This window comes from Oncorhynchus mykiss, chromosome 1 (assembly GCF_057628025.1).
Source record: "Oncorhynchus mykiss isolate SJ-2025 chromosome 1, ASM5762802v1, whole genome shotgun sequence".
In the NCBI taxonomy this organism is placed as follows: domain Eukaryota; kingdom Metazoa; phylum Chordata; class Actinopteri; order Salmoniformes; family Salmonidae; genus Oncorhynchus; species Oncorhynchus mykiss.
In genome coordinates, this window is record NC_143022.1 from 88,590,829 (window position 1) to 88,606,453 (window position 15,625).

General features: G+C 43.7%; 1 protein-coding gene across 4 annotated transcripts in view; it reads right to left on the reverse strand.

The window, feature by feature from the left end:
- The window catches only part of LOC110519057 (uncharacterized), a 273,392-nt gene that overhangs the window by 33,863 nt on the left and 223,904 nt on the right, over positions 1–15,625 (reverse strand). For all 4 annotated transcript variants that reach the window (XM_090243315.1, XM_090243313.1, XM_090243317.1 and 1 more), the window contains 3 exons: positions 14,656–14,691; positions 5,911–5,955; positions 3,311–3,454 (listed from right to left, as the gene is read on the reverse strand). In XM_090243315.1, the coding sequence (XP_090099441.1) occupies positions 3,311–3,454; positions 5,911–5,955; positions 14,656–14,691 (225 nt within the window). The remainder of the gene's footprint in view (positions 1–3,310; positions 3,455–5,910; positions 5,956–14,655; positions 14,692–15,625) is intronic.

Genomic DNA, 15,625 nt, shown 5'->3' on the forward strand with positions numbered 1-15,625 from the left:
GAGAGAGAGAGAGAGAGTGAGAGTGAGAGTGAGAGAGAGAGAGAGAGAGAGAGAGAGAGAGAGAGAGAGAGAGAGAGAGACAGAGACAGAGAGAGAAATAGAGAGTGAAATAGAGAGAGAGAGAGAGAGAGAGAAAGAGAGTGAAATAGAGAGAGCGAGAGAGACAGAGAGAGAGAGAGAGTGAGAGAGAGAGAGAGAGAGAGAGAGAGAGAGAGAGATACAGACAGACAGGCATAAGAGAGAGAAACAGAATAACACAAACTTAACCAAAACGTCTTTAACAGATTAAGAAAATGTAATTAGTGAGACAGCAGTAGTTCATGTTTTATTCAGCGTGTTATAAAATTGCAGTGTCTTCAGAGATAAAGAGATGCAATGCTTCATGGCATAATAATCAACTCCTCTCTCCCTGTTTCCCTGTTTCCCTGCCATCTATCTCAGGCTCAAAGTAAGATTGCTGTTTGCTCAGAATGTTTGTGTGGAGAGAGCCTTGAAATGTAGAGGAGAACATTGGCAACAGAATGGAATGGAAATCCTAGCTGTAGAAATGCTCTTTCAGAGTTCCATATTCTTCTGACTGCCCAAGGAAACGACTGAGAAATGCATTATAATACTGTATTTCTGGTGGACTCCAGATTGTGGTACGGATAAAGGAATGAGATTCATGAGTGTGAGGCTCCACTAAACACCCAGTAGTATGAACAACTAGAATAAAACCCAGGGAGAAAAAAAGGGACTTGTGTGTTTGAAACACCTTTGCAATCAGAGCTTAAACCTCATATACTGTTACAATGAACTGTGATCATCTGTGGACCACTTTCTAAAAGGTTCTTCGTATTGTCTGTGTCTTGATAGGTAGAGGAGAGGATGAAACCAAACCCGAGGAACTTTATAAAGGTATTAAAGTGACAATATTCAGGGCCATTTTCGAACATCGATATTGATCACTCAAATATTATCGTGTTCTATTGCGACTGGTTTAAAAACAGGGTACTTGTATTTTGGCAGTGCTGAATACCACGGGATGAGTTGCCAATGTACTTTTGTGTTTAATAGGGTCACTGTTCTGTTCTATGAGAGAAAGATATAGGAGGGTAACCCTTTAGTACTTGTTTTCTTGGCATTCAGAAGTCTTTCATCTCTGTTGTGTTATGTAACCCTCTACATGCTGCGTGTAGAATAGCTGTGACACACAGAGGTGTTTTTCCATCCTATCCAGCTCTCTCCTCACTCCCACGCTCTCTCCTTCTCTCTCTCCTCTCTCCCACACTCTCTCCTTCTCTCTCTCCTCACTCCCACACTCTCTCCTTCTCTCTCTCCTCACTCCCACACTCTCTCCTCTCTCTCCTCACTCCCACGCTCTCTCCTTCTCTCTCTCCTCACTCCCACGCTCTCTCCATCTCTCTCTTTCTCTCTATTCCTCTCTCCTTTCCTCGCTCTCTCTCCTTTCCTCATTCTCTCTCCTTTCCTCCCTCTCTCTTCTTTCCTCCCTCTCCCTCCTTTCCTCCCTCTCTCTTCTTTCCTCTCTCTCTCTCATTTCCTCCATCTCTCTCCTTTCCTACATCTCTCTCATTTCTTCCATCTCTCTCCTTTCTTCCATCTTTCTCATTTCTTCCATCTCTCTCTTTCCCTCTCTCCTTCACTCTCTCTCTTTCCCTCTCTCTAGCCCTCTCTCCTTCCCTCTCTCTCTTTCCCTCTCTCTTTCCCTCTCTCTCTTTCCCTCATTCTCTCTCCTTTCCTCCCTCTCTCTTCTTTCCTCCCTCTCCCTCCTTTCCTCCCTCTCTCTTCTTTCCTCTCCCTCTCTCATTTCCTCCATCTCTCTCCTTTCTTCCATCTCTCTCCTTTCTTCCATCTCTCTCATTTCTTCCATCTCTCTCTTTCCCTCTCTCCTTCACTCTCTCTCTTTCCCTCTCTCTAGCCCTCTCTCCTTCCCTCTCTCTCTTTCCCTCTCTCCTTCCCTCTCTCTCTTTCCCTCTCTCCTTCCCTCTCTCTCTTTCCCTCTCTCCTTCCCTCTCTCTCTAGCTGTCTCTCCTTCTCTCGCTCCCTCTAGCCCTCTCTCCTTCTCTCGCTCTCTCTAGCCCTCTCTCCTTCCCTCTCTGCGCTCCTCTCTCTCTAGTCCTCTCTCCTTCTCCCTCTCTCCGCCCCTCTCTCTCTAGCCCTTCTCTCCTTCCCTCTCTCCCGACCCCCCTGTGGGTTGAGCTGATCAGGAGTGGGAGGTGAGGAGCAGAAACAACCTAGCTGGCTTCATTATGCCTATCTGTTATCTGCTGTGTCATATGTTGCTCCACACAGCTTCACACAACTCTATGCTACTGCAGTACTGCATTCATTTACAGAGAAAGAGAGATATACGCTAATTACTTAGACCACTAAAGAAAGGAGGACGTTTAGATTCTATAATTATGTGTGACTGAGGATAGTCTTTGATTTTATGGGCGGGTATAGACAAACACACACAAAAATGTGGAGCATGAATTTCTATGGGTTTATGGTTGAACTATGAGTGTTGGGAGATCTCTGTTGGGAGATCTCTATGAGTGTTGGGAGATCTCTGTTGGGAGATCTTTATGAGTGTTGGGAGATCTCTGTTGGGAGATCTCTATGAGTGTTGGGAGATCTCTGTTGGGAGATCTCTATGAGTGTTGGGAGATCTCTGTTGGGAGATCTTTATGAGTGTTGGGAGATCTCTGTTGGGAGATCTCTATGAGTGTTGGGAGATCTCTGTTGGGAGATCTCTATGAGTGTCGGGAGATCTCTGTAAAACATACCTTAAAGGGGATAAGACATTCACAACACCTTTATAAAACAGGTCATGACACCTTTATGACAGGATCATTCACAACACCTTTAAGAAACAGGTAATGACACCTTTATGAGTGTTACAGGATCATTCACAACAAACCTGATAACACATTTATTCAACATCATTCAAGATGGGAGTTTGGCTAGACTTGGCCAGTTTGGAGGAGATATAACAACGTACCAGAGGGCTTGGTGTGTTTGGGGGAGATATAACCAGCGTACCAGAGGGCTTGGTGTGTTTGGGGGAGATATAACCAACGTACCAGAGGGCTTGGTGTGTTTGGAGGAGATATAACCAACATACCAGAGGGCTTGGTGTGTTTGGAGGAGATATAACCAACATACCAGAGGGCTTGGTGTGTTTGGAGGAGATATAACCAACATACCAGAGGGCTTGGTGTGTTTGGAGGAGATATAACCAACATACCAGAGGGCTTGGTGTGTTTGGAGGAGATATAACCAACATACCAGAGGGCTTGGTGTGTTTGGAGGAGATATAACAACGTACCAGAGGGCTTGGTGATGCTATGGGACCTGGGGGACCAGGGTCCCCTCGGTGGCCTTGGGGCCCGATAGGTCCCACTATTCCTGGGTCTCCTGTCCTTCCCCTCTCTCCTTGGACTCCCCTCGCTCCAGGTATCCCCGGGTCCCCCTGCAGTAGGAGATCAGTAAAGAACAATCAAATCAAATTTGTATTGGTCATGTACACATGTTTAGCAGATGTTATCGAAGGGTGTAGTGAAATGCTTGTGTTCCTAGTTCCAACAGTGCAGTAATACCTGACAGTATAAAACAAGACATATACATTCCAATATACCAATCTGTATAATGGTTAAATCTAGCTGGCTGGTGAGCTCCCGCCATGTGGTTTACAGCACACCCTCCGGTTTCCCATTCAGATCTACAATCACTTTATTTAACTGGGCCATCATTGTAAATAAGAAAATATTCTTAATTGACTTGCCTGGTTAAATAAAAGGGTGAGGGGATTGTTGTCAGTCCCACTCCAGACTGTACCGGAGGCATTCTGATAGAGCATTGGCATAAGGCCATTCTGGCTTTGGGCTGATACTGTCGCTACCAACGCCTCAGCATTACTCAATCAGTCCTCATCCAGCCATTACCCTGATTGAGCCCACTCAGATACACATCCCCAGGGTCTGTGGCCAATTCTGTCACCATGTATCTTAGCTCTCCTACAAACCGCCATTACTAGCATTTGGGAACAGATTACACTGTAGAAGACTGTGACAGGGCTTTATAAACAGATTACACTGTAGAAGACTGTGACAGGGCTTTATAAACAGATTACACTGTAGAAGACTGTGACAGGGCTTTATAAACAGATTACACTGTAGAAGACTGTGACAGGGCTTTATAAACAGATTACACTGTAGAAGACTGTGACAGGGCTTTAGAAACAGATTACACTGTAGAAGACTGTGACAGGGCTTTATAAACAGATTACACTGTAGAAGACTGTGACAGGGCTTTATGAACAGATTACACTGTAGAAGACTGTGACAGGGCTTTAGAAACAGATTACACTGTAGAAGACTGTGACAGGGCTTTAGAAACAGATTACACTGTAGAAAACTGTGACGGGGCTTTATAAACAGATTACACTGTAGAAGACTGTGACAGGGCTTTATAAACAGATTACACTGTAGAAGACTGTGACAGGGCTTTATAAACAGATTACACTGTAGAAGACTGTGACAGGGCTTTATAAACAGATTACACTGTAGAAGACTGTGACAGGGCTTTATAAACAGATTACACTGTAGAAGACTGTGACAGGGCTTTATAAACATATTACACTGTAGAAGACTGTGACGGGGCTTTATAAACAGATTACACTGTAGAAGACTGTGACAGGGCTTTATAAACAGATTACACTGTAGAAGACTGTGACAGGGCTTTATAAACAGATTACACTGTAGAAGACTGTGACAGGGCTTTATAACAGATTACACTGTAGAAGACTGTGACAGGGCTTTATAACAGATTACACTGTAGAAGACTGTGACAGGGCTTTATAAACAGATTACACTGTAGAAGACTGTGACAGGGCTTTATAAACAGATTACACTGTAGAAGATTGTGACGGGGCTTTATAACAGATTACACTGTAGAAGACTGTGACAGGGCTTTATAAACAGATTACACTGTAGAAGACTGTGACAGGGCTTTAGAAACAGATTACACTGTAGAAGACTGTGACAGGGCTTTATAAACATATTACACTGTAGAAGACTGTGACGGGGCTTTATAAACAGATTACACTGTAGAAGACTGTGACAGGGCTTTATAAACAGATTACACTGTAGAAGACTGTGACAGGGCTTTATAAACAGATTACACTGTAGAAGACTGTGACAGGGCTTTATAACAGATTACACTGTAGAAGACTGTGACAGGGCTTTATAACAGATTACACTGTAGAAGACTGTGACAGGGCTTTATAAACAGATTACACTGTAGAAGACTGTGACAGGGCTTTATAAACAGATTACACTGTAGAAGATTGTGACGGGGCTTTATAACAGATTACACTGTAGAAGACTGTGACAGGGTTTTAGAAACAGATTACACTGTAGAAGACTGTGACAGGGCTTTATAAACAGATTACACTGTAGAAGACTGTGACAGGGCTTTAGAAACAGATTACACTGTAGAAGACTGTGACAGGGCTTTATAAACAGATTACACTGTAGAAGACTGTGACAGGTCTTTAGAAACAGATTACACTGTAGAAGACTGTGACAGGGCTTTAGAAACATATTACACTGTAGAAGACTGTGACAGGGCTTTAGAAACAGATTACACTGTAGAAGACTGTGACAGGGCTTTAGAAACAGATTACACTGTAGAAGACTGTGACAGGGTTTTATAAATAGGGGTTTCAGAAATACAATGGTGGCATACAAAATGCATTGAATTTCAGAAGCCTTTATCAAATACTTAGGCACCTCAGGGGGAAAAACATGTGTTTCTATGCATCATTGCCTTTTGGTTGGGTTAGGTTCTGTGTGATATTTTTCCATCACAAACAATGAGTTGTGTTTATGGAAAACAGCGTCAGAGAAACAAAATAAAGGTGCTTACCCGTTCTCCCTTGGATCCTCTGTCTCCTAGTCTACCTGTGGCTCCCTGTAAGAAGATAAAACAGATCACAGTATGAACACATGACAGAGGACTGCAGGTTCTGTCTGAAATACTCTGCTGATTGCAGAGAGACAGAGAAGTCCCTCCAGACCAGAGAGAAGAGCAAAGAGCACTGCTAAATAATTGGATATTTGGAATGAAGATGACCCCAAGGCTAGTCTTCTCTCTCTTTACCCACTCCTCTCTTTGTCCTCTCCATTCCTCCCCACTCTCTAAATCTGACATTCATCCTCTCCTCTCCTCCTCTCCTCTCCTCTCCTCTCCTCTCCTCTCCTCTCCTCTCCTCTCCTCTCCTCTCCTCTTCAACTCTCCTCTCCTTTCCTAGCACTCAAAAGCACACTGCTTTTGTTCAGACACCCACTGAGGCCAACGTGGGTCTAATCTGTTGCTCTGTAATCACCCCCATCAACATCAACCAATCCTCCACACTCAGGGTCATTTAATGATTGCTTATAATTTTAAATTTCCCAACCCACGCTTGTGTCTTAGCTTATTCACATTCAAAAAAGGTTTATTGTTGCAATAACTAGACTGCCAGGTCCCGTTATAATCTTAACACTTGGTGGCAGCAGTGAAGTGATTGACAGGATGTCTTTCATTCCAAATCCTCAATCAAAAAACAACCTTTTTAAATGATTCTGGGATGACTGTTGTTCCTGTGTCTGAGGATGTATGGAGTTCTCCAAGGACTGTGTTTCACCTTCCACATTGTCTGTCACAGCTTCCCTGCATCACATAGCCCCACTTCCCTCTGTGGACTGTATGCCTCCTCCCTCCCTCCCTCCCTCCCTCCCTCCCTCCCTCCCTCCCTCCCTCCTACTACTCTGCCTGCCTGCCTGCCTGCCTGCCTGCCTGCCTGCCCGCCCGCCCGCCCCCTCCCTCCCTCCCTCCCTCCCTGCCTGCCTGCCTCCCTGCCTGCCTTCTCCCTCCCTCCCTAGCTGGTGAGAAACACCTGTCGTTAGCTCTATGTGCAACACTGCTCTCAGAACTACACTCCTCCATTCTCCTCTCTTGCTTTCCAGGTCTCCCTCGCTCCCTCCATCTCACTGACTGTATAACCTCTGGGAACATCTTTGTATCCATTTACTGCGAGGATTACTGTCTCCATGCAAAATGCAATCTGACACGATCATGTGGTTTTAAAAGCAACGGGCAGCAGAGAAGTCTGTTCTCCTCCTCCTCGCCTACATTCATCTGCAGCCCTCTCTCTATTTTTTATTTCTGCTATGTTATTCCCCAACGCCTGATGGGAGGCTTACATCTATCATCGTGCCCACTGAATTCGACTTCCATCTTCGCTCTCTGGGCCTGGCATTAAACCTCAAAGCCAGATCATTGCAGTACAGTGAGAGGAGTTTTTAGGGAACGTTTAGAATAGGAGCACATTCACCTGCTAGATGGCACTGTTGCCCCACCAAATGATTGAGAACAAGAGATACACCATCTAACAACAAGGCATTAAAATCTCTCTCCCTCCCCCTCTCCCCCTCTCCCTCTCCCCCTCTCCCCCTCTCTCCCGCTCCAAGATGTTGTTGATGGAAGTGGGTGAAATAATAAGAAGTTGGCCCTTCCTTCCGCTCACTGTTGAGATCTCTGTGATGTAGACTGACAGATGTACCAATGTACCGACCAGTTACTGTTGAGATCTCTGTGATGTAGACTGACAGATGTACCAATGTACCGACCAGTTACTGTTGAGATCTCTGTGATGTAGACTGACAGATGTACCAATGTACCGACCAGTTACTGTTGAGATCTCTGTGATGTAGACTGACAGATGTACCAATGTATCGACCAGTTACTGTTGAGATCTCTGTGATGTAGACTGACAGATGTACCAATGTACCGACCAGTTACTGTTGAGATCTCTGTGATGTAGACTGACAGATGTACCAATGTACCGACCAGTTACTGTTGAGATCTCTGTGATGTAGACTGACAGATGTACCAATGTACCGACCAGTTACTGTTGAGATCTCTGTGATGTAGACTGACAGATGTACCAATGTACCGACCAGTTACTGTTGAGATCTCTGTGATGTAGACTGACAGATGTACCAATGTACCGACCAGTTACTGTTGAGATCTCTGTGATGTAGACTGACAGATGTACCAATGTACCGACCAGTTACTGTTGAGATCTCTGTGATGTAGACTGACAGATGTACCAATGTACCGACCAGTTACTGTTGAGATCTCTGTGATGTAGACTGACAGATGTACCAATGTACCGACCAGTCACTGTTGAGATCTCTGTGATGTAGACTGACAGATGTACCAATGTACCGACCAGTTACTGTTGAGATCTCTGTGATGTAGACTGACAGATGTACCAATGTACCGACCAGTCACTGTTGAGATCTCTGTGATGTAGACTGACAGATGTACCAATGTACCGACCAGTCACTGTTGAGATCTCTGTGATGTAGACTGACAGATGTACAAATGTACCGACCAGTTACTGTTGAGATCTCTGTAATAAAGACTGACAGATGTACCAATGTACCGACCAGTTACTGTTGAGATCTCTGTGATGTAGACTGACATATGTACCAATGTACCGACCAGTCACTGTTGAGATCTCTGTGATGTAGACTGACAGATGTACCAATGTACCGACCAGTTACTGTTGAGATCTCTGTGATGTAGACTGACAGATGTACCAATGTACCGACCAGTTACTGTTGAGATCTCTGTAATAAAGACTGACAGATGTACCAATGTACCGACCAGTTACTGTTGAGATCTCTGTAATAAAGACTGACAGATGTACCAATGTACCGGCCAGTTACTGTTGAAATCTCTGTGATGTAGACTGACAGATGTACCAATGTACCGACCAGTTACTGTTGAGATCTCTGTAATAAAGACTGACAGATGTACCAATGTACCGACCAGTCACTGTTGAGATCTCTGTGATGTAGACTGACAGATGTACCAATGTATCGACCAGTTACTGTTGAGATCTCTGTGATGTAGACTGACAGATGTACCAATGTACCGACCAGTTACTGTTGAGATCTCTGTAATAAAGACTGACAGATGTACCAATGTACCGACCAGTCACTGTTGAGATCTCTGTGATGTAGACTGACAGATGTACCAATGTACCGACCAGTTACTGTTGAGATCTCTGTGATAAAGACTGACAGATGTACCAATGTACCGACCAGTTACTGTATCTGTTGTTGGTATTTATGGTTCAGCTAATTAGAATGGAGTTGATGGTGAATCATACTGTTATAGTTCAGCTAATTAGAATGGAGTTGATGATGAATCATACTGTTATAATTCAGCTAATTAGAATGGAGTTGATGGTGAATCATACTGTTATAGTTCAGCTAATTAGAATGGAGTTGATGGTGAATCATACTGTTATAGTTCAGCTAATTAGAATGGAGTTGATGGTGAATCATACTGTTATAGTTCAGCTAATTAGAATGGAGTTGATGGTGAATCATACTGTTATAATTCAGCTAATTAGAATGGAGTTGATGGTGAATCATACTGTTATAGTTCAGCTAATTAGAATGGAGTTGATGGTGAATCATACTGTTATAGTTCAGCTAATTAGTTGTACAAAACACAACTAGTGATGTCATATGACAGAGAACAAAACACAACTAGTCATGTTATATTTCCGGCGCCGACAGAGATGGCCGCCTCGCTTCGCGTTCCTAGGAAACTATGCAGTTTTTTGTTTTTTTACGTGTTATTTCTTACATTAGTACCCCAGGTCATCTTAGGTTTCATTACATACAGTCGAGAAGAACTACTGAATATAAGATCAGCATCAACTCACCATCAGTACGACCAAGAATATGTTTTTCGCGACGCGGATCCTGTGTTCTGCCTTACAAACAGGACAACGGAGTGGATCCTATGCAGCGACCCAAAAAAACGACTCCGAAAGAGAGGGAAACGAGGCGGTCTTCTGGTCAGACTCCGGAGACGGGCACAGCGCGCACCACTCCCTAGCATTCTTCTTGCCAATGTCCAGTCTCTTGACAACAAGGTTGATGAAATCCGAGCAAGGGTAGCATTCCAGAGGGACATCAGAGACTGTAACGTTCTTTGCTTCACGGAAACGTGGCTTACTGGAGAGACGCTATCCGAAGCGGTGCAGCCAACAGGTTTCTCCACGCATCGCGCAGACAGGAAAAAACATCTTTCTGGTAAAAAGAGGGGCGGGGGCGTATGCCTTATGACTAACTTGACATGGTGCGATGAAAGAAACATACAGGAACTCAAATCCTTCTGTTCACCTGATTTAGAATTCCTCACAATCAAATGTAGACCGCATTATCTACCAAGAGAATTCTCTTCGATTATAATCACAGCCGTATATATCCCCCCCCAAGCAGACACATCGATGGCTCTGAACAAACTTTATTTAACTCTCTGCAAACTGGAAACAATTTATCCGGAGGCTGCATTCATTGTAGCTGGGGATTTTAACAAGGCTAATCTGAAAACAAGACTCCCCAAATTTTATCAGCATATCGATTGCGCAACCAGGGGAGGAAAGACCTTGGACCATTGTTACTCTAACTTCCGCGACGCATATAAGGCCCTGCCCCGCCCCCCTTTCGGAAAAGCTGACCACGACTCCATTTTGTTGATCCCTGCCTACAGACAGAAACTAAAACAAGAGGCTCCCACGCTGAGGTCTGTCCAACGCTGGTCCGACCAAGCTGACTCCACACTCCAAGACTGCTTCCATCACGTGGACTGGGAGATGTTTCGTATTGCGTCAGATAACAACATTGACGAATACGCTGATTCGGTGTGCGAGTTCATTAGAACGTGCGTTGAAGATGTCGTTCCCATAGCAACGATTAAAACATTCCCTAACCAGAAACCGTGGATTGATGGCAGCATTCGTGTGAAACTGAAAGCGCGAACCACTGCTTTTAATCAGGGCAAGGTGTCTGGTAACATGACCGAATACAAACAGTGCAGCTATTCCCTCCGCAAGGCTATCAAACAAGCTAAGCGCCAGTACAGAGACAAAGTAGAATCTCAATTCAACGGCTCAGACACAAGAGGCATGTGGCAGGGTCTACAGTCAATCACGGACTACAGGAAGAAACCCAGCCCAGTCACGGACCAGGATGTCTTGCTCCCAGGCAGACTAAATAACTTTTTTGCCCGCTTTGAGGACAATACAGTGCCACTGACACGGCCTGCAACGAAAACATGCGGTCTCTCCTTCACTGCAGCCGAGGTGAGTAAGACATTTAAACGTGTTAACCCTCGCAAGGCTGCAGGCCCAGATGGCATCCCCAGCCGCGCCCTCAGAGCATGCGCAGACCAGCTGGCCGGTGTGTTTACGGACATATTCAATCAATCCCTATACCAGTCTGCTGTTCCCACATGCTTCAAGAGGGCCACCATTGTTCCTGTTCCCAAGAAAGCTAAGGTAACTGAGCTAAATGACTACCGCCCCGTAGCACTCACATCCGTCATCATGAAGTGCTTTGAGAGACTAGTCAAGGACCATATCACCTCCACCCTACCTGACACCCTAGACCCACTCCAATTTGCTTACCGCCCAAATAGGTCCACAGACGATGCAATCTCAACCACACTGCACACTGCCCTAACCCATCTGGACAAGAGGAATACCTATGTGAGAATGCTGTTCATCGACTACAGCTCGGCATTCAACACCATAGTACCCTCCAAGCTCGTCATCAAGCTCGAGACCCTGGGTCTCGACCCCGCCCTGTGCAACTGGGTACTGGACTTCCTGACGGGCCGCCCCCAGGTGGTGAGGGTAGGCAACAACATCTCCTCCCCGCTGATCCTCAACACTGGGGCCCCACAAGGTTGCGTTCTGAGCCCTCTCCTGTACTCCCTGTTCACCCACGACTGCGTGGCCACGCACGCCTCCAACTCAATCATCAAGTTTGCGGACGACACAACAGTGGTAGGCTTGATTACCAACAACGATGAGACGGCCTACAGGGAGGAGGTGAGGGCCCTCGGAGTGTGGTGTCAGGAAAACAACCTCACACTTAACGTCAACAAAACTAAGGAGATGATTGTGGACTTCAGGAAACAGCAGAGGGAACACCCCCCTATCCACATCGATGGAACAGTAGTGGAGAGGGTAGCAAGTTTTAAGTTCCTCGGCATACACATCACAGACAAACTGAATTGGTCCACTCACACAGACAGCATCGTGAAGAAGGCGCAGCAGCGCCTCTTCAACCTCAGGAGGCTGAAGAAATTCGGCTTGTCACCAAAAGCACTCACAAACTTCTACAGATGCACAATCGAGAGCATCCTGGCGGGCTGTATCACCGCCTGGTATGGCAACTGCACCGCCCTCAACCGTAAGGCTCTCCAGAGGGTAGTGAGGTCTGCACAACGCATCACCGGGGGCAAACTACCTGCCCTCCAGGACACCTACACCACCCGATGTCACAGGAAGGCCATAAAGATCATCAAGGACATCAACCACCCGAGCCACTGCCTGTTCACCCCGCTATCATCCAGAAGGCGAGGTCAGTACAGGTGCATCAAAGCTGGGACCGAGAGACTGAAAAACAGCTTCTATCTCAAGGCCATCAGACTGTTAAACAGCCACCACTAACACTGAGTGGCTGCTGCCAACACACTGACACTGACTCAACTCCAGCCACTTTAATAATGGGAATTGATGGGAAATGATGTAAATATATCACTAGCCACTTTAAACAATGCTACCTTATATAAATGTTACTTACCCTACATTATTCATCTCATATGCATACGTATATACTGTACTCTATATCATCGACTGTATCCTTATGTAATACATGTATCACTAGCCACTTTATACTATACTATGCCACTTTGTTTACATACTCATCTCATTTGTACATACTGTACCCGATACCATCTACTGTATCTTGCCTATGCTGCTCTGTACCATCACTCATTCATATATCCTTATGTACATATTCTTTATCCCCTTACACTGTGTACAAGACAGTAGTTTTGGAATTGTTAGTTAGATTACTTGTTATTACTGCATTGTCGGAACTAGAAGCACAAGCATTTCGCTACACTCGCATTAACATCTGCTAACCATGTGTATGTGACAAATAAAATTTGATTTGATTTGATTTGATTTATATGACAGAGTACAAAACACAACTAGTGATGTTATATGACAGAGTATAAAACACAACTAGTCATGTTATATGACAGAGTATAAAACACAACTAGTGATGTTATATGACAGAGTACAAAACACAACTAGACATGTTATATGACAGAGTATAAAACACAACTAGTGATGTTATATGACAGAGTACAAAACACAACTAGACATGTTATATGACAGAGTACAAAACACAACTAGACATGTTATATGACAGAGTATAAAACACAACTAGTGATGTTATATGACAGAGTATAAAACACAACTAGACATGTTATATGACAGAGTATAAAACACAACTAGTGATGTTATATGACAGAGTATAAAACACAACTAGACATGTTATATGACAGAGTATAAAACACAACTAGTGATGTTATATGACAGAGTATAAAACACAACTAGACATGTTATATGACAGAGTATAAAACACAACTAGTGATGTTATATGACAGAGTATAAAACACAACTAGTGATGTTATATGACAGAGTATAAAACACAACTAGTGATGTTATATGACAGAGTATAAAACACAACTAGACATGTTATATGACAGAGTATAAAACACAACTAGTGATGTTATATGACAGAGTATAAAACACAACTAGACATGTTATATGACAGAGTATAAAACACAACTAGTGATGTTATATGACAGAGTATAAAACACAACTAGACATGTTATATGACAGAGTATAAAACACAACTAGTGATGTTATATGACAGAGTATAAAACACAACTAGACATGTTATATGACAGAGTATAAAACACAACTAGTGATGTTATATGACAGAGTATAAAACACAACTAGTGATGTTATATGACAGAGTATAAAACACAACTAGTGATGTTATATGACAGAGTACAAAACACAACTAGTGATATTTCCAGTAGAGATCACAGTGGCAGTTGTTTTATTTTTTACTCGCTAAGTTTTATCCAAACACTTATCTGGATATGAAAATAGATCATTCTTCCCTTTATTACGAACAGTTATCTATGACTGCGTCCCAGCATTAACTGTCTAGTTAGTATACAAAGACTAAAAGTCAACACAGCCCAACATATGTAGGATACCTTTGAGTTGTTATCGTTCAATGGTCTAATATGCAAATAGAAGTGTTTTAATGCACCTGTTGTGATGCCGTAGCTCAAGGGCTAGATAACAGCACTACTGTCAAGGATGCTGCTGGTACGTCTTTTTGTTGAGGGACATATTGTGTATGTATGTGTGTGTGTGTGTGTGTGTGTGTGTGTGTGTGTGTGTGTGTGTGTGTGTGTGTGTGTGTGTGTGTGTGTGTGTGTGTGTGTGTGTGTGTGTGTGTGTATGTATGTATGTATGTATGTATGTATGTATGTATGTATGTATGTATGTATGTATGTATGTATGTATGTGTGTATGTATGTGTGTATGTATGTATGTATGTGTGTATGTATGTATGTATGTATGTATGTATGTATGTATGTATGTGTGTATGTATGTATGTATGTATGTATGTATGTATGTATGTCTAAGTTATTCTCTCTCACCTCGTACCCAGGAAGTCCATCTTTCCCGGGCCTCCCCTGCTCAAGGAACGACCAGAACACAAAGAAGGTAAACAAAGACATTTTATATCAACTCCAACAATCCAACGTTCCATCCGGTCGGCCCTGGTGCATTCTGGGTATGCGTCACAAATGGCACCCTATTCCCTATATACTGCAATACAGTCATGTACTATATAGGGAATAGGGCTCTGGTCAAAGCAGTGTACTATATAGGGAATAGGGCTCTGGTCAAAGTAGTGTACTATATAGGGAATAGGGCTCTGGTCAAAGTAGTGTACTATATAGGGAATAGGGCTCTGGTCAAAGTAGTGTACTATATAGGGAATAGGGCTCTGGTCAAAGTAGTGTACTATATAGGGAATAGGGCTCTGGTCAAAGTAGTGTACTATATAGGGAATAGGGCTCTGGTCAAAGTAGTGTACTATATAGGGAATAGGGCTCTGGTCAAAGTAGTGCACTATATAGGGAATAGGGCTCTGGTCAAAGTAGTGTACTATATAGGGAATAGGGCTCTGGTCAAAGTAGTGTACTATATAGGGAATAGGGCTCTGGTCAAAGTAGTGCACTATATAGGGAATAGGGCTCTGGTCAAAGTAGTGTACTATATAGGGAATAGGGCTCTGGTCAAAGTAGTGTACTATATAGGGAATAGGGCTCTGGTCAAAGTAGTGCACTATATAGGGAATAGGGCTCTGGTCAAAGTAGTGTACTATATAGGGAATAGGGCTCTGGTCAAAGTAGTGTACTATATAGGGAATAGGGCTCTGGTCAAAGTAGTGTACTATATAGGGAATAGGGCTCTGGTCAAAGTAGTGTACTATATAGGGAATATGGCTCTGGTCAAAGTAGTGTACTATATAGGGAATAAGGCTCTGGTCAAAGTAGTGTACTATATAGGGAATAGGGCTCTGGTCAAAGTAGTGCACTATATAGGGAATAGGGTGCCGTT